This window comes from Lampetra fluviatilis, chromosome 44 (genome assembly GCF_964198595.1).
Source record: "Lampetra fluviatilis chromosome 44, kcLamFluv1.1, whole genome shotgun sequence".
In the NCBI taxonomy this organism is placed as follows: domain Eukaryota; kingdom Metazoa; phylum Chordata; class Hyperoartia; order Petromyzontiformes; family Petromyzontidae; genus Lampetra; species Lampetra fluviatilis.
In genome coordinates, this window is record NC_136318.1 from 409,579 (window position 1) to 427,764 (window position 18,186).

Below are 18,186 nucleotides of genomic sequence, written 5' to 3' on the forward strand. Positions count from 1 at the left end.
ATAAGTGTTAGCAAAGAAACGATGGGTTACAATGGGGAACAATTGGCATGAATGTTAAGTAATTGTCAAACACTATATGTGTGCAAACGTAATTACATGAATTGTGTGTTAACTTTAGAATGGAGCAGTCACAGTAAATTGGGGTGTGAATTTAATTTGTACCCTATCCATGTGCACACGTCAGCACTTGCAAATTCTCATTAGGAATGGAACTGCTTGAGCCATTAAGGCAAATACCAAATAATGATTATCATTGGCTGCTGACATTTGGGCTACGCCCATTTCAAACCCTTATGAACAGTTTGCCTTGGACGCTAACCCCCTTTTCCTGAAGACGACCGTTTGCGTTGCGATCCAAACGTCGTAGTTTTTTTTGTTATTTTTTTATTATTTTCTTTTAACCTATCTACGGGACTTTACCGAAAGACCCAAGAATAACAACAACAATAACAACAAAAACAACAACAACGCGTTCCAGATCAACGGTTGTAAAACTGGCGATCCCAGAGGAATCAATTCCAGAGATACGAATTTAAAAGTTTCGATTTACGATTCTTTAACTTGATAATCGCTTCAAATTCTTAGAATCCCAATGACACAATCGTTTTTTAAATTAATTGCTAAATATTGCTAATTTATTTAACTAAAATCATTAGGTCAACACGACTCGACATTCTGTAATTGAGGAAGAGTTGATAGAAGTGAGGTATGAAAATGGTTCTTGTTTTGTAAATGATTATTGGTTATGTTCAATACAAATGATATCGGTGTAAATTAGTGTTCATTGGTTATTTTGTGTGAATTGTGATTATCTGTCACATTCATACTTTTATTGTGTTTTCTCTATTGATATGTAGGTACCCCGGAGTATTTGATTCACATTCAGGAACCACAACACAATCAACATGATCAGCATAATACACCCAATCGACATAATCAGCATAATCTACGCATGTTGAACTTCTTTAACATCGTACGTAGCCAACTACGAATTGGGAAGGACAACAAACTAAGCATAGTCTGAACCTTCAGTGAGAGTTTATTCACTTTCCAAACATAGTTCGTTGTACCACTTAAATATTGAATTGTTTGTGCTGCATTAACCCAACAATAAAGTAGATTACACAGCAACAGAGAAGGTTTGTTGTATGTGATAATGGGCTTTTTGGGAGGTGGGTTTGGAGTAGGAATCGTTTGAATCAATTCCATGATCAAGATTCTGTTCTAATCGACTTTAAACATCTTGGGAGTTTTCCATCCCCAGCTGCTGCTGCTGCTGCCACTCCTGTCCTGGTGGTGGTGGTGGCGAGATGGAGATTTATCGCCCTCGTGTGGCTGATGAGCGCATCACCCCTAAACCCATCTCTCCGACACCAAAGACAAAGCTCCATCGCATTGATTCCAACAGATTAACACGTCGGGTGGTGGCGGGTTTAACCACACATTTATATATTTACGCGATCTAACCCAAAAAAACCTGTATTATTGATCCCACCAGAGTGTTGGGGCAAGTGGTGTTAGCGAGTAGCAGCACCGATGAAGAAGGCTGTCACTGGCACAAGAGAGGGTGGTGGTGGCCAGGCACCGCGCCTTTGTCTCCCCCCAGTGGCAATGCTTACACATTGCAGCAGGTCCTCACTTGAGGCTGAGTCGACCTAGGTGAGGCCTAGGACTGGTTCAGAGACAATCTTCACTGGTGTCGGCCGTGAGCGGTAACCACGGCGCCACCGCTCCTCACGCCCCGGGACCTTTGATGTGCAGCGAGAGGTTGCCACCGTCCCAGGTTCCATCAGGACGGTCCGGGAATTGGCGTCTCTCTGTATTCGGGTGTCAAGAATTGATTTGTAGCGAGGATCTGCAAGCGGTATTGTTTAGCTCTCTAATGAGAACGTCTTCTCACGATACGGTCCATCGCTTGGGTTACATGGCCACAATCGCACTACTGCAGCTTGTCTTTGATTTTCCATTCGTGCGGGAGATGTGCGCATCGAGGAGGAATGTTAACGCCAGGAGGGGCTGCGATGTCTGGGCCTCGATCGTTCTGGACGTCCTCGTTGTTCCACCCTGTTCGCAAGCAGCGTTCCTCTCGACCTGGCTGAGATTCAAGGGTGGTGACGGTAGGGCAATCCCAGAAGGGAGATCAGCACTTACGGGACCTTTGGCACGCGGCTACGGTTGCCACCTGTCCCCGGCTTCATCCGGACGGTCCAGGAATTAGGTGGTATGGTGTTGATTTGCCCCAAGATGCTGGTTCCGCTATTATTGTGTGGAACTTCATCAGACTCGACTGCGCAGTCTTTTAAATATGAATGTGTCTGGGTTTGGTCTTCAGTGGAAAGTGGCAACCAGAGCTGCCCGCGCTTGGAAGTGGTGCCAACTTAGCGATTGCCGCGAGATCGAGAGACAACTTTTTAGATTTCCCTCGCGACGAAATGCAGTCAGAGCGACTACTTTCTAGGATGATGGAGTCATTCCCATTTAGGAGCGATTCCAAGTGTGTATTACAGATCCAGGATTAAGTTATTACGCGTAAAACGTCGAGTCATATGAGCGAGGGCTCTCGTTCGCGGCCACCTTCTGCCTTGAGGCGTTGGCGACACGGAGTGGCCTGCAGGACTCGGCTTGTGCGGCACAATTAACCACAAATAAAACCTCCACGCATTCGTCAATGGCACTGCGTGTGGCCTTAAAAGGGAAATATATACAATACATAATCGATGACGTTTCGGGCAATGGCCCTTCTTTATAGCACTTGTATAGCACAGAGATAGAGAGGCCAGAGAGATGGAGTTGATAACAGGACATGGAGACTGCACTGAACACCATGGGGCCTGCTGAGAATGACTATTCAATACAATGTTTTCTGATGACCGGTTTTGAAATCGGCATATGAAGAGTTATGGGTAGAAAACATATAACATAGGCCACGTTTCAGGCGATTGTTTTTTAACCAATCAGGTCAGGCCGACACTGAGCTGCGTAGCTCTTCTTGAGAAGCGACCTGGCCACAAATGACAGCTCAAGGAAGCGGCTTGGCACGTGGACATTGATGACAGTGGCAGTCAAATACTCTAAGCGTACGTTTTCGAAATATGGGTGTCGTGTAGGTGCAGCGTGTGTGTGGCGTGGTTACAGCGTGTGTGCGGCGTGGGTGCAGCGTGGTTACAATGTGTGTGCCGTGTGTGTGCAGCGTGATTACAGCGTGGGTGTAGTATAGGTGAAGCGTGTGTGCGGCGTGGGTGCCGTGTGTGTGCGGCGTGTGTGCTACCGGGGTGGCGGTGTTGGGCATCCAGCAGCGGTCCGAGTGCCCGAACCTCCGGCAGTCCGAGGTGCAGCGCGACGTCGCCATCGTCATCCCGTCGGCAAGCGCTGCACGTGGAGCGTGTGTGTGTGTGCAGATGTGTGTGTATGTACGTGGGTGTGTGTGTGCAGATGTGTGCATGTGTGTGTGCGCATGTGTGCGTGTTTATTAAGTGTGTGTGCGAGTGTGTAAGGGGTGTGGATGTGTTTGCATGAATGTGTGTTCACGTGTAAAGGGAAAGAGAAAAACAATTCAGGCCATCTGAGCATCGGAATGGAGTCCAATTGATGCATTTACCAGGCCACCACATTCGCGAGAAGATTGGTCAACAAACAAATTAAAACACAATATTGTGCTGCAGCATACCGAGATGCATATCGGGGATGCATACACAAATCCGAGCTTCAATTAACATTTAAATTTATTCATTAGTGAGCAATATTGAAATCACTTTCACACCTCTACATCTAAATCAGCTCAAGATTTCCTCCTCCTCCTGCAGCAGCAGCAGCAGCGGTGGCGAGGCCCTCATGCTCATGCAGCCTCTTCCTCCTCCCGTTCCTCATCTCTCCTGACCCTTGCCGCCCGTCTGTCTGCTCCACTTCCGCTCATTCCCCATTCTTTATTTACTCGCTTCCCTGTTCCTTTACTACAAATGTCTACTGGGCATCTGTGAAAAAGAGCTTCATAGCTCATCGGATTTCTCCAGGATAAACATTCTGATTCTGTATTTTTGTTCACGAATTATATTCTGTACTCCCCTTCCCACAGTGTGCCATGGTTAAAACGAGCTGCTCGTAATTAAAACAAAATCTTGATTTGTGCATAACACGTTTATCGTGATACAAAGTTCCGACGCTGGAGTGGATAACGACGAGTTGACGGCGAGACGAGACAGCAAGAGCACGTGAAGAGGAAACACCGCTTAAGCAGATGTACCATGGGTAACAGTCATTTCTCATCTGCAACAAAGTTAGGCCATTTGGGATGCCAGAAAATTGCCAGAATATATATTTACGAAATTAGGCTATAACATTAACTTGATAAAAGTAATACTTTTCAAACAAAGTGCCGTAATTACACTGATAAATGTATTAATTAAATGAGACAGATGAAGTTTTTGTTCAATTCTCCATGAAGTTGCAATAAATGCGTGCGGAACCGAGCAGCATCGACAAAAAAACAAGGTTTAAAGAAGAATGGAAATAATAGTTTAAACTTGTAATCGTGACGCGGAACAGAGTTCGCTCATCGCTCGCGCAGACAGAGAACGGCTCGGAGCCCACGCGGTGAGCCAATTGTCCGAGCTCTGCGGTCCTCTAGACATTACAGAACAGGTAGCCAGGGGGTTGGTGTCGGTGCCTGCACCACATCGCTGAACCTGACAAGATAAAACACCCTTGGAAACGTCTGCCCTGGTTCTGGAGGATCTGTCATTTAACGGGCACCGAACTGCGTCTCAGGGCGCGAGGCCCTCGCCACGCGCGTCTCGCGGGGAGCGGCGAGGTGACAGACCCCCTCGCGGGGCCGCGACACCGCAGTGCCGCACCCCCCGCCGCGTGATGCGCCGTCTCGCCCGCATCTCTCAAGCGACGCCAAGGACTGAATCATGGGCAGGCGAGGTTTAGTGATAGTAGTAGTAGCAATATGAATGTCGACTTTTGTCGCTTCGCTGCCATCGCAGAGCGCTCACTCGCTCGCTCGCCTCGAGAGACGACGACGACTCGGGGGCACGAGGAGGCGGCAGCAGCCACGCGCTGAGCCGGTCGCAATTGCCGAAGCTCTGCGGTTCTCTATATATTAAGGTGTCAGCTGCCAATTGATGGGTGTTCACATGTGGGGGGAAACTCGCGGACCCGGAAAAAAACCCACCTGTGCAAGGGGGCAACACTATATGTATGTTGTATGTAGTATGTATGTTGTATGTAGTATGTATGGTGCATGTAGTATGTGTGTTGTATGTAGTATGTATGTTGTATGTAGTACGTATGTTGTATGTATGTTGTATGTATGGTGTATGTTGTATGTATGGTGTATGTAGTATGTATGGTGTATGTAGTATGTATGTTGTATGTAGTATGTATGTAGTATGTATGTTGAACTTCTTTCGCACTGAACGTAGCCAACGTGCTAACCGAAGGTATGGGGGAAGGACAAGAAACTAGACACCCTCCTCAGCGCCAACGGGAAGGGAGTTGTAACAAGATCTGTGCGGTGATCCACCAACCCTCGCTGCTGCTTTCACAATGCGTTTCGATCCTATCACATCTGTGTTCACAGATGCAGATGCATTTTGACGTTGTGTAAAATCCAATTATATTGTATTTCACAAAGTATATTTTTTTCGTGTGAAGAAAATTAGAAACCATTTAGTTTCCCGTACGTGCAAACATCAAGAGACTATGACATTAATTAGAGTAAATAACAATACTATTATAGAAACTTCCAGAGCAGCGCTGTGAATGCCGATGTTAGTTAATATTACATTAATATTCCGAGCTAATTCACTATTGTAGAAGTGGTTTAATGCAAATGCATATTGATTAAACATTCAACTATTAAAGCATAACACTGTAATATTTGCATTCGGAGAAGTGTGATTTTAAACTGAACAATGTTGTATTATTTAAAGCAATAATTTCCAGTCCTTTTGACATCTATTAATCCACGTAACTCCTTCAACCTGGACATGTATTTTATTAATATTAAATTATTTTAAATGGTATCATGGATGCATATACATTATGTATAGTTTAGTGCGTGCGTGTGGACAAGACACCAACAAAAATGTGGAGTGAGACCTCAAGGCCGAGTGGGTGCCTCTCTCAAGTATGTTTCATAGACAACTGCTCCCCCCACCCCTCTTTGCAATTTTGCTAAATTAAATCGCTTCGAGTGAATTTGAAGAGCAGTGCTGAGACAATGATCGCGATCTATACACAGATCAACTCGCTCACATATGCAGCCACTATCACCACTTTAAATGATTTCAACTCCACATTCCCCAGAATAGCAAATGATCCGTTCGTCAATGTAATCACGATTCAATAATCGAGAGCAACATAGCAGGCGCTGAGTGTCTACACTGCACGCCCGCAATTCATTTGTGGAGCATCACACCAATGTTGTGAGCTTCCCTCCCTCTCTCCCCCTGTGCGTCAACGTTGCCATCCGCTGGCTTGCCAGGGCATCACCGCAGCAAGCAAGCGGAGTGATGTCCACGTGTATTCCATCTGTTGATTGAGTACAGCCCCCCCTTACACAAGTGGGGTTTCTCTGGACACCCCAGTTCCTCCCGCATGTATCCTGTATGAACACTCATTGATGGTGTTGCCCAAACATTCAAATACATTCTGCATGTATGTATGTTGAAGTTCTTTCGCACCGTACGTAGCCAACCGTGCTAATATTAGCTCCGGTTCGTGCCTCTGGGTCGTCTCTGTTCGAGAGCGAGCGAATGCTGCGTGGCGGCGGCGGCGCGTTACAAGTTGAACTCTGCAATAATCATTATTACCACGAGTGGTAGAATCACAGCACAACATTCCCGGCTCGCACGAGGCGGGCGCTATTTGAAAACTCCTCCTGCGATGATGGACGCAACTCCTGCGGGAGCTGTCGTCGGCTTTTGCCACAGCGAGCGCGAGTCACGGGTTAGCGGGGGGGAGGGGGCCGTTCAAGGCGCGGGCAGATCGCTGTCTGTGCCCGCGTCTCGCCCGCTGCCCCGCGCCGTGAGCCAGGGCGTGAGAGTGCGAGGGGGTCCTGCCCGACGAGGTGGGACGATGACCACCGTGGTGGTGCGTGATCGTTGAGGCTCCACTCGCACATCGCGCGAAGCCAGGTTAGTCCTCACTCTTCGGTGGGCTTTCTTGTTCACTTTAGGCGCTGTAATTCGTTATACTTTTTTATGTAATTTATTGCTAACCAGTGTAAATGGAAGCAATTTATGAACAGCTTTAACATACTGAGAGATTATTTTGTAATATTTCTTGCTAATGCGCTTAAAAAACAGCTATAACATTAAGATTAATACGGCCTTTATGTTTAAGCAGGAGACTAAATCAGATGCAAATTAATGCACCACAAATTTCAATGAAAATCTGCACGGCTGAGGTTTGTCATTGACCAACAATGATGAGTGGTGCAGGTATTCCAGCTGAGCTGGCTTCTTAATATCAATAGACATTTGTTGTAGGGATGCTAGCCAACTTTAAAACTCATCTCTCGAGAACAGTTGCTCGTAATTAGTTCGTTGTCCTTCCCCCCCTCAGCTCGATCAGCACGATTGGGTACGTACGGTGCTAAAGAAGTTCAACATACACAGTACAACTCGGGTTGAGGGCGTGTTACCGCATTCGATCTGCCTGGCCTTCTGTAACATTTGGTTACGATAACTGTCGCAAATATGATCCAGTCTTCGAAATTTTTTCCAATTGAAACATATATTCGAATATAATAGGAAACGTTTTGGGCAATGGCCCTTCTTGATAGTACATCAATGGTACTCTGAAGAAGGGCCATTGCTAAAACGTTTGCTATGATACACCTTTACTTTGCTGTGAATTACGCTTGTGCACCACTTGCCACATCAGCAGCAGCATCACCGAATAATTAGTTCAACGTCTGAAAACAATTTTAGTCACGAAATTTTGTTGCTATGAGAGACTTAGCTGACAGATATAAAAAGCAGACGAATAGATCAAAGCCTGATCCAACATCTTGGTGCTGAAAACTGCATTGCTGAATCCATGCCTATGCAGAATCCAAGCGTATGCTTGTATCAGTTGTGAAATAAAATCTGTCAAAGAGGCTACCATGGTGTGCAAAATAAATAAATTATGGACACATTTATTTATAAGAGTTATTATGGGGCTAATATTTTTTTAAATTTTGAAATGGCCAGAAAAGCAGCTTACATATTCCTCACACTGTTCATGCCAGTAAACAACAGCATGCCAAGGGGGTGCGCTGAGTGACGCTTTGTGTCACTCTAAAGAAGGAACAACAACGAACACCAAGGCAAGGGAGACGTGAGAAAGGGGCTCTAAGGCGATAGATCAAAGAAATCACGGGATTTGGACCGACAACAGGATTACTGAGGCAGCAGTGCTGAGGCTTTGAGTTCGTGCCCTACCGCCAGAATATTCCTCTCCACCTCAAGGGTGACCCACCGGGCAGGTGGGCGCCACGGTGGCTATGATATGTTAACAACCTCGCCCGCTATACAGGAGGTCGTGAGTTCGATCCCGACCCTGACGCCTGCTGCTGTATATTTCAAGTTTGCACGTTCACTCTCCCCGGGGTCGTGTGGATTTTTCTCCGGTTATTCCCTTCACGTTTAGAATCACGCGTTACCCACGGACACCAATCCCACCACCCCCCCCCTGCCCACGGCAGCACCCCTGAGATTTGTGCAGCCCAGGGAGAAGAGTGCCCCAGTGGATTGTTAGTTGAGATGTAGACAGAAAGGGGGAGGTTGTCATGTAGGAGGGATTGTGAGTGGGGATGTTAACGGAGAGAGGGTGTCTCACGAGAGGGATTGTGAGTGGAGGTCTCTGACCGTGCTCTGTGGTGTCCGCCTCGCCGATGCTGCCATCGGGAGTGCTCCGTTGCAAGCTGCGGGGGCCTCCTCCTCCTGCTCCCGCCGCGGCCGCCTCCAGCACGTCGCCGGCCCCCCCGTCCTGGGCCCTGGGGGGGGGCGAGCGCCTCTCGCCCGCCGCCTTCTCCTGGAGCGACACGCGAGGGCCACGGCGAGGAACGTCTAAGGCACACCGCGTCAACCGCTGCGCGTGACGTGGTAATGATGACGACGATATAAACCCGTAGCGCACAGCATTCCCTCGCTTCCCTAGAGAGAGAGAGGACGACTCAGAGAGAGAGAGAGGACGACTCAGAGAGAGGACAACTCAGAGAGAGGACGACCCAGAGAGAGAGAGGACGACTCAGAGAGAGAGAGAGGACGACTCGGAGAGAGAGAGGATGACTCAGAGGCTCCAGGAGGAGGAGCCGCAGACGAGTGGGAAGGCAGCAGCAGCTGCCACGTGGTGAGGAACCAGCACTACCAGTAATTGGCCAAGCTCTGCGGTCCTCGATATATAAAAAAATATTTTCAGCCAATTAAATAGTGGTTATACACGTGGGAAGAAACCGGAGCAGCCGGAGAAAACCCACAGTTGAAAGGGGGGCAATACTCAACCTCATGCAAAAGGGACGTATCTTAGTCCACATTTGCTGTAGCAACTCCTGGCAGAGGGAAGGGAATTTCACGGCATCTTTGTGTGATGCACCAACCCTCTCTGCTGCTTCCACAGCGCTGGGTTACAGGCCGCCCCGTTAAGTCGACCCTTTGATTATTCTTATTATTTTTTCTTCATCAAATCTGTAAGCAATGATAAAAAAACACATGGGCACGGAATCGTTTTAGCCACTTTTACCTCGCTCGCAAGACCAGACGGCCACGTGGGCGATGGGCAGAACTAGAAGCTGACAGGGCAGAGTGAGAATCGTCGCTCTGGGTCGCAATCGGAATCAGGGGATACGGAATCAGAATCTTTCTTTCGGCTGGAGGAATCGGATGAGCTCCGAAGCTCTCTTTCACAGATGTCCAGTCGGATGTCTGGATCCGCACAAGAGATCAGCCCCAATGTCACAGAAGCATCACTGGACATGCGACCTGTGCCCATAATCCTCCACTTTGTTTATACAAAAAAGGTTATGTTTAGTCAGAATTTCTATCATCTAAAGGGAAAGTTTAGCTTGTGGGCCACACCCGGAGCAGCCGGAGATAAGAGAGATGGCGTTCAAGAACTGCACTTTAATTGCGACTGTGTCCCCTCTCATGGAGATTGGTCAGTTCTACCGCTGATGTAAAACATTAGCTGGATCGAAATTTGAATCGTGCCCCAGACAGTATGATATTCATCAATAATTTTACGTTTCATTATTCTTAAATATATATTTCTTATTCATATTGCAAAATTGTGCATTATGAAATGTATGCAATTGTTTGTTGTTATAGCATTGAGTCAAGGAATATCTCTAGTCTGTGCTCTCTGGTTGCCTGGGTGACATGTGGGCCCAATCTGGCCCAATCCTCGGCCAGCCTGGCTCAGCAACTCCATAAACGCAACGGAAGTGAGGAGTGGGTTGGGAAAACAATGGCCACGATTGACGCCCCGCAAAATATTATTGCTTTTTGCCTTCTGGTTTAATGAGAGTGTCTGAAAAGATACTGTTGCGTTTGGACACTTTATACGGCCGCATTCTGAACATAACAGAATGGAGCATGACACTTAACATGCATTTAAATTCGTATAACAAAAAATAATGCCCTTAAGTCTACGGACAATCCAGAATGAAGCCAGTCTCTGTGCCATTAAGCAAACGAATATGAAACACGAAACCTGGAAAAAACCACAGAAGCATTCTAAGATATTTTATATTTCAAAAAAACTTGACTGGGGATCGTGAATGAATGGTGAGGAGGTTCAGATGATGTATTCCTCCTTCGATGTAGTCAGCAAAATAATGTCTGTAAATTTTCGGCAACACGAACACGTCCAAAGTTTTGAATTGTAACCGGATTTAATTGCAATTATTGCAATAGCGGACACCCTTTGCAACAGCTCCACATGTGCTGTTCATTAATCTGCCCCGCCACTTAATAACGCACATTCTACCTGTGTTCTTTACATGCACATGTTCCAAACCAAACCGTTTCAACGCGAACGTAACAATTACAAGGCCACATTTGTACTGAATGATTAATACGCACGTTTGTTAACACGAAACGTAACATATCTGAATAATAAAAAAACCATACCGAATTGAACACACTTTGTTTTTGGAGAACAAAACACGCTTTTGCGAGCCCAATGTTCGCACCTCCGATAGGCGGTTGCTTCCAGTGACTCGGGAAGGCGCTCGCTTCGCGTTCCCCCGAATTAAATCTCTCGTCGCTTCCGTCGTTTACAAGAACATTTCTGCAGCGACATTAACGGCCTTCGTTATGCACCGCGGCACCAGCCTCTCGGTGATTTTGGAAGAGCCTTTGCAATTACTGGGGGTGTTTTTCTTCCTCCCACCTTGTTCTTGTTATTTATATAAAAAAAACATGAAATGCCGTACATCCCTAATGGTGTGAATTTCTATTCACCTGAATCGTATACTGGACATTACAATTGTTATGTTCAGCGTTTGTGTCTTTTTATAATTTTATAAACCTGGGATACTGGATTGAAATATTTATTAAAAATTCCAATCTCAAATGAACAATTGTAGACAAAACTCCACGATTCTAATCATTTGTATGTGTCTCATATGAATAACTTACGACTCAAATTATTTGGTGATGCTGCGTTGGTAGTGGTGCAAAAGTTAAAACAATTGACAAAAACCTTAACAAGTTCGTTAATAACACTGTGCTGCTGTAATATTAAAAATATCGAACAAGTGACATTTCCAGAAATGGCCCTTCTTCATAGCACACTCGCAGTAATTAATGGGTAACAGACTCATGCCCTTAACTTGTTGCTCGTGACCTTAACCCCACAAGTTCTGCTTGTGTAGGCGAGAGGGCATCACCAGGCTTGCGCGTGCCCTCCACCCTGCCGACGACCTGCCGCTTTCCCGTCTCGGGAGACGCACACCAGCAGCCGGTAAGAGGCCAAGATCACCGGCTGTCTAGAACGTCTTCAGCTTGAAAGAGAACAACACTCTGGAGGCACACAAAGTAAGCGTTGCCCTTTTGGCACGGCCATAGAATGTCTGCGTGCGGGCGAGCGGGCGAGCGAGCTGCTGTGCGGTAGTGCAATTGAGCACAGGGCTGTAAGGTGCAAAACTTGTGGGAAAAAAACAATTAGCAAAGTTGATTGCGTAACATTTATTTCTCAAAACGCCTTTTCAAACAGCACGGGCAAAGGTGCCCTTGTGCTTCGCCAACCTCAGTAATTGCCGTGCATGTGAATCCGGGCACAGCGGGCCACACAATCGCCTGATTCCGATTCCGACCCCAGAGCGTAAGGGAAGAGCTCCTTTCCTGTAACAACTGGAAGAGCACCAGCATTGGTTCAAGTGAGCCTGACTGCTTCATGAGACACCGCGTGTCGAAACCGGTCCAGAGTTTGCTTGTCTTGAAACAATGCCACTGGAATGATGCAATCTCAGAAGGCTGTGTGGCTGTGTGGCTGATGGCTTGTGAGCACGTAGCCAAATGTGCTAATTGGATGCGCGGATTTTAAAGCATTGTACAAAGTGAAGGATGAAATCAGGGAAATACGGAATAACGAACTGCTCTTGTCCGCCTCTTTATTTCAACGTTTTGATCCTGTCCCACCAACAAGAACAGCCCTCGGTTCAACATGCCCTGCTGTGTGTTCATGTTCTGTCTCTCTCACAGATCTATCCAACCGTTTAACAAACTTGCTGCACGAGGCCTTTGCTTGCTCACGTTTATCCTGATCGCAACCCTGCAGCCTTCTTGATTAAGTTCCTGAGGTCCATTCCCGTTAGACGTTATAATCAGCGTGTCGTTAATGTTTCCCCTCAATTGATGTCTATGTCTCTTTGGTTCTCCAATTCCATCGCCAGATAATATTTGTCCAATGTTGCTGTGGACAATGTCGGCAAACGTGCGCCACCTGCTCTGACTTCCGTTATAGTTTATATATTTAGCTATGTTACTTTCTTAAAGTCATCTTAGAGCGGCTGTTTTGTTTTTGAAAATAAATAGTTTATTATTTATTAAGTATATTTTTGTTGTCTCGGCCCAGCACACAAATGCCGAGCGAAATACAACACAGTGGAGACAGTAGAGAGCCGAGATACCCTGGACCTGATTACTTTAACGCATTTACACAACTCCGTGGGTACGTGCACCAGGTGATTTTAATTAATGTCTTTTGTCTTGTTAACAGGGCCTTTGTCTGACAGAAAGATTGTTGTTATTCAGTGTAAATACCAAGTAGTTAAAAACCAAGGGTGTGTTTATTTCCACCACCATGCTGCCATATGAGTGGCTTTGTAGCTCTGACATCACAGGCAGCTTTAGAACTCAGAGATTATTGTTTTTTTTTCTATATCAAAAACCATTCTGCTTTCTCATCTCGCAGCTTTTCGCTGATTGGGGAAACACGGGTTTAATGTGTATAGTGGCTCTCCGAGACACAAAGTACAAAACAAGTTTGCATAAACATTTTTGCTCCCATCGCTTATGGTGGCGTGCCACACTCCGCAGGGTGCATTGACGAGATTGTGTAAAGAGCAATGGAAATGAGTGGATTCAGTCGCTGATATTCTCAGAAGCTATAATGGTGCAGTAAGAGGGGGTATGGCCCATAACACGAGATTTAGTCGGTTTACTTTGACAATTTCAGAAAGGGTATTCAGAAAAAAATACTCCTCTCACAATCAGTGGAAATCTGAATCCACTGGGCTCTCAGATACCTAAACTTCAAATCTAGAATGAACTCTCAGATACCATTTGGGCCTCACTTTTTACCGCCATAGGCGGACAGTCACAGCTCCGATCCGCGTCCTTGCAATCGGCACTGCCAGAAGCCGTATGATGATGCAGAGGAGCTGAGAGAGACATCACGGTATTCAGACGCCGAGGCTTGCCGCTCGTGCAGTCAGGACAGTAGACCGTGCAGCCAGGACAGTAGACCGTGCGAGGCTTTGCGTCTCGCTGAAAACACGAGACGACGGGGCACGCGCTGCAATCCCACAGCAACAAACGAGGCCTCCCAGGGGCTCAGCCACGCCGCGTGAAGCCCGAGCACGCGGGGCCATGGTCCCGTGAGGCCCCTGGGCACAAGTCTCTTAGAGCCCCCCCCCTCCCACCCGCTTTCCTATACTGGTGTCTTTCTTGCCTTCCTCCTCGTAAAATCATCCACTAGATCGTCAAAATCGAGCTGTCTGACAAGGTCTGCCTCTATTGACGTAAGTGACATTGAGCTGAGACGTGTTTGGCACATGCTACTCCGAGGCTCATTTTTATTCTGCCTAAAAGGGAAAATGTCTGCTCACCCTGGCAGTTTGTCACTGGCAAAGTCGGAAAAATCCGAAGTGCCACAAAAATATTGGGGAACACTGCAGATAAAGTGCCTGCAACGTCTCAATCAATTTAGTTGGGCACTTCTCACCCTCAGAGTCAGACATGAAAGACTTGAATTGGATGAGTTCGTTGGCAAAGTTCATGTCCAGGTTTGATGGATATGCAGCGGAAGGTGCATTTACCTTTTCCACTATGACATCACTGTTAGACACTTGAATTGACATAAACAGAACTCCAAAGAGGCTGGTTAAATGCTTGTAAGCGTGCAAGTGATGTTCAAGGCACGCCACTAGCTTATCAATGACCACATAAAATGTTTCTATTTTGAACTGCTCCCTCCCCTCAAGTGTCACACCTGGCTCTGAGCTCTCATCGGCAAATGTTTTGCTTTTCCTCTTTCGCTGAAGATCGTGCTCATATGACTGGGAGACACCTATCACATTTAAGCCTCAAACTGGTCTCGCTGTCCCAGAAATGTGCCATGAACACCATCTCTAAGGTGTCAAATTTGGCACATAGTCCAGCGGCCTCAATTCGAGTATCTCTTTTCTCATTATCATCATTGCACATACCACCGAAGGCCTCTCTAATGTGGGTGTAGTTTTTCCACAGTGCCTTGGTTGACTCTGCCCGAGCACCCCACCGAGTACTGGACAGCGATTTTAATGTCAGTCTGACATCTGTCTTCCGAAAGACTTTCCCACATCTGTGTGTGGATGTAGAGCAAAACGTGTACAGTGACTGCAAAATGTAAAAAAACTCGTCAGCCTCTGTGCTACTGCCGTCTAAGGTGGTAACACCAACTAAGTTAAGTGATTGCGCTGCGCAAGGCACATATTCTGTCAGAGGTTTTTTTTGTTTTGTTTCAGTTGGGCCTGTAGCCCATTGTATTTTCCTGACATGTTGCTTGCATTGTTATATGACTGACCTCTACAGTTTGAGAGGTCCAACCCAAGGCCCTCCACCATCAGCGTCACACAGTCTGCTAAACGTTTACCAGTGTGGCTCTCGATTGGCTCAAAGCGCAGGAATCGCTCCACCACATTCCCGCTGCTGTTAACAAACCCGAATATGAACGTCAGTTGGTCCACATGTGACAGGTCTGGGGTAGAGTCAACAATTATTGAAAAATATTTGGCATCCCGAATCTCATCTGCTATTGTTTGGCGAGTTTTCCGACCCATTAGCTCAATGAGTTATTCACATATTGTCGATGGCAAATAGGACACTTTGCCTTTTCCGCCAAACGTTTTAATATGTTCAGCTAAGAATGGGTCAAACTGTGACGGCAATTCTAGGATGGAAAGGAAATAACCGTTATGGGTTGACCCAAACCGTTCATCATGTCCCCTAAACGCAAGTCCTCTTTCACCCAAGAACTTGATCACTGCTACAACTCTTTTCAAAACGTCCCTCCAATTTTTACGTTCCCCATCAAGTTGCTGCATGAGATCTGCATCTATAGCACCGCCCTTTGTCTGCTGGTGCAAGGCAAGCATGTGTGATCCGTGTTCTGCACTCTTATCGTGTCCCCCTATTCTTTCAGAGTGCTTCCAGTCACTAAACCCCTGACTAAAGCCACCGAGCTTGCTGGAAAACAGTTTACATGCAAAACAGTGCACACAACCTGTTGAGGGTGAGTACAGTAGCCACTGTCTAGAAACCTTCTGCCCATTTGGCAATATACAGTTCAGAAGTTCATTGTTGAAACGTCTAGTCCTTCCACAAAGCGCTCTATCTCGGACTGAAGCTGGGTATTTTTCACTGCGGTTTTGGAAGGGGACTTCTCCTCTTTTAATAAGCCAGACTTAACAATGTCACTGGAAGTGCTTTGCCATAATGCAGGGTGAGTGACCTCATAACACCAGGAATGGCTTGGTTGCTGATTTGATTCTTGTGAACTGCCCAACTGCTCCTGAGGTGGAAATGATCGTTCTTGTAAACCATCAGCTGTTGAGGGTTCGCCTTCAAAGGATGGCTCTGGGAGAGTGACAACATTACTGGAAACTGAACTAGTGCTAGTTCCTTCCTCGCAGCTGACAATATTGCTGCTGTCATCATCATTACTATTGGAGGGTTTTGAAAGAAGTTGGCAATGAGTGGAACACTTTGAAGCTTCTTCTTGGTTCTTTCGGTAAAGTCACGTAGAAGGGAAGTAATAAAATAATAAAAATAAAACATAATAAAACAATTCTCACGACGTTTCGGCCACAACGCAAGCAGCCGTCCTCAGGCGAAGAATGAGAACATTATCAAGCTAGCAGCTTATATAGGTGTAGCGAGGAGGAGCGCCTTAACAAAAGAATGTGCATATGAAGAGGAATTTAGCATACCAATGGACAATGCGTAGGGGGTGGGCGGAGGGGTTTCAAAGTCCCATTATGCCCATGCATTATGCAGGATCAACAGCACCACGGGGGGGCGCAAGGAACAGCGTTAATAAAGGACAGGAATGTTAGTGATATGTAGCTGCATTTACCAAACAACCACGTAGAAAACCGAAGTGAAAACTACATAAAAAAAAAAACTAAAATATAAACTGATACTTACTATACTCTACAATAAGCTGAGTTACTAACAACAAATAATAAAATTACAATTCTACGTCGTAAGAAGTATATAATATACTTCCATCTAAACTTTATTCTCTTAGCATATACAGTACTATATACTGCCATAGATAAACCCAACATTAAATTATATACTGTATTGCTGTAAACCACCCTATACTTTATACATTTTAATATAACACTATGTATTATACTTTGAAGCTTAACTGCCTCTCTTGCCTCCGTTTCTGTTTTGGCTTTCAGTTTGGAAGCGCCACTATTCCAACGTTTATGGTCCACATTTCAGAACTAGTATGCTATTTATATGAATATATTTATAGCATATCTCAATACTTATTAAATAATAATTTTATTAATATATATTAAAAATGACAACACCCTTCAAATACTGTTGTTGAAAATACAATCAAGTGGTCGTATTTTATAGTCTACTTGTACCCTTAAGGCAGCTTGGAGTAGATAAAAGAAATAGAAAAGCACATAAAATAACCCTAACCCGTTAAAAAGGCTGTTAGAAAATAGCCCTTAGGAGGGATTGTTGAAATAGCCTTTAAAAGGCTTGTTTTAGAAAAAGTCCCTGAATATTTTACTGTGGTGTACCAAGCAAGAAAACAGGCATCTGTTTGTGGCTTTTCCTCCCAAGAATTGTCTTATTCACCTGCCTGACACAGCGCTGGATCACTGGCTGGTTGCCCTGCCCCATGCTGTTTGCGCTGCACCAGCTCCCACCCCCTCCCAACTCCCCCCTCCCAACTCCCCCCTCCCCACTCCCCCCTCCCAACTCCCCCCTCCCCACTCCCCCCTCCCCACTCCCCACTCCCCCACTCCACCCCTCCCAACTCCCCCCTCCCAACTCCCCCCTCCCAACTCCCCCCCTCCCAACTCCCCCCCTCCCAACTCCCCCCCTCCCCACTCCCCCCTCCCAACTCCCCCCCTCCCAACTCCCCCCCTCCCCACTCCCCCCCTCCCCACTCACCCCCTCCCAACTCCCCCCTCCCAACTCCCCCCCTCCCAACTCCCCCCCTCCCAACTCCCCCCCTCCCCACTCCCCCCTCCCAACTCCCCCCCTCCCAACTCCCCCCCTCCCAACTCCCCCCCTCCCAACTCCCCCCCTCCCCACTCCCCCCCTCCCCACTCCCCCCTCCCAACTCCCCCCCTCCCAACTCCCCCCCTCCCAACTCCCCCCCTCCCAACTCCCCCCCTCCCAACTCCCCCCCTCCCAACTCCCCCCCTCCCCACTCCCCCCTCCCAACTCCCCCCCTCCC

General features: G+C 46.7%; 1 protein-coding gene across 4 annotated transcripts in view; it reads right to left on the reverse strand.

Annotated features, from left to right (window-relative positions):
• Positions 1 to 18,186, reverse strand: part of LOC144947215 (uncharacterized) — a 718,459-nt gene that overhangs the window by 13,455 nt on the left and 686,818 nt on the right. For all 4 annotated transcript variants that reach the window (XM_078876412.1, XM_078876409.1, XM_078876411.1 and 1 more), the window contains exons 7-8: positions 8,859 to 9,024; positions 3,269 to 3,369 (exon numbers count right to left, since the gene is read on the reverse strand). In XM_078876412.1, the coding sequence (XP_078732538.1) occupies positions 3,269 to 3,369; positions 8,859 to 9,024 (267 nt within the window). The remainder of the gene's footprint in view (positions 1 to 3,268; positions 3,370 to 8,858; positions 9,025 to 18,186) is intronic.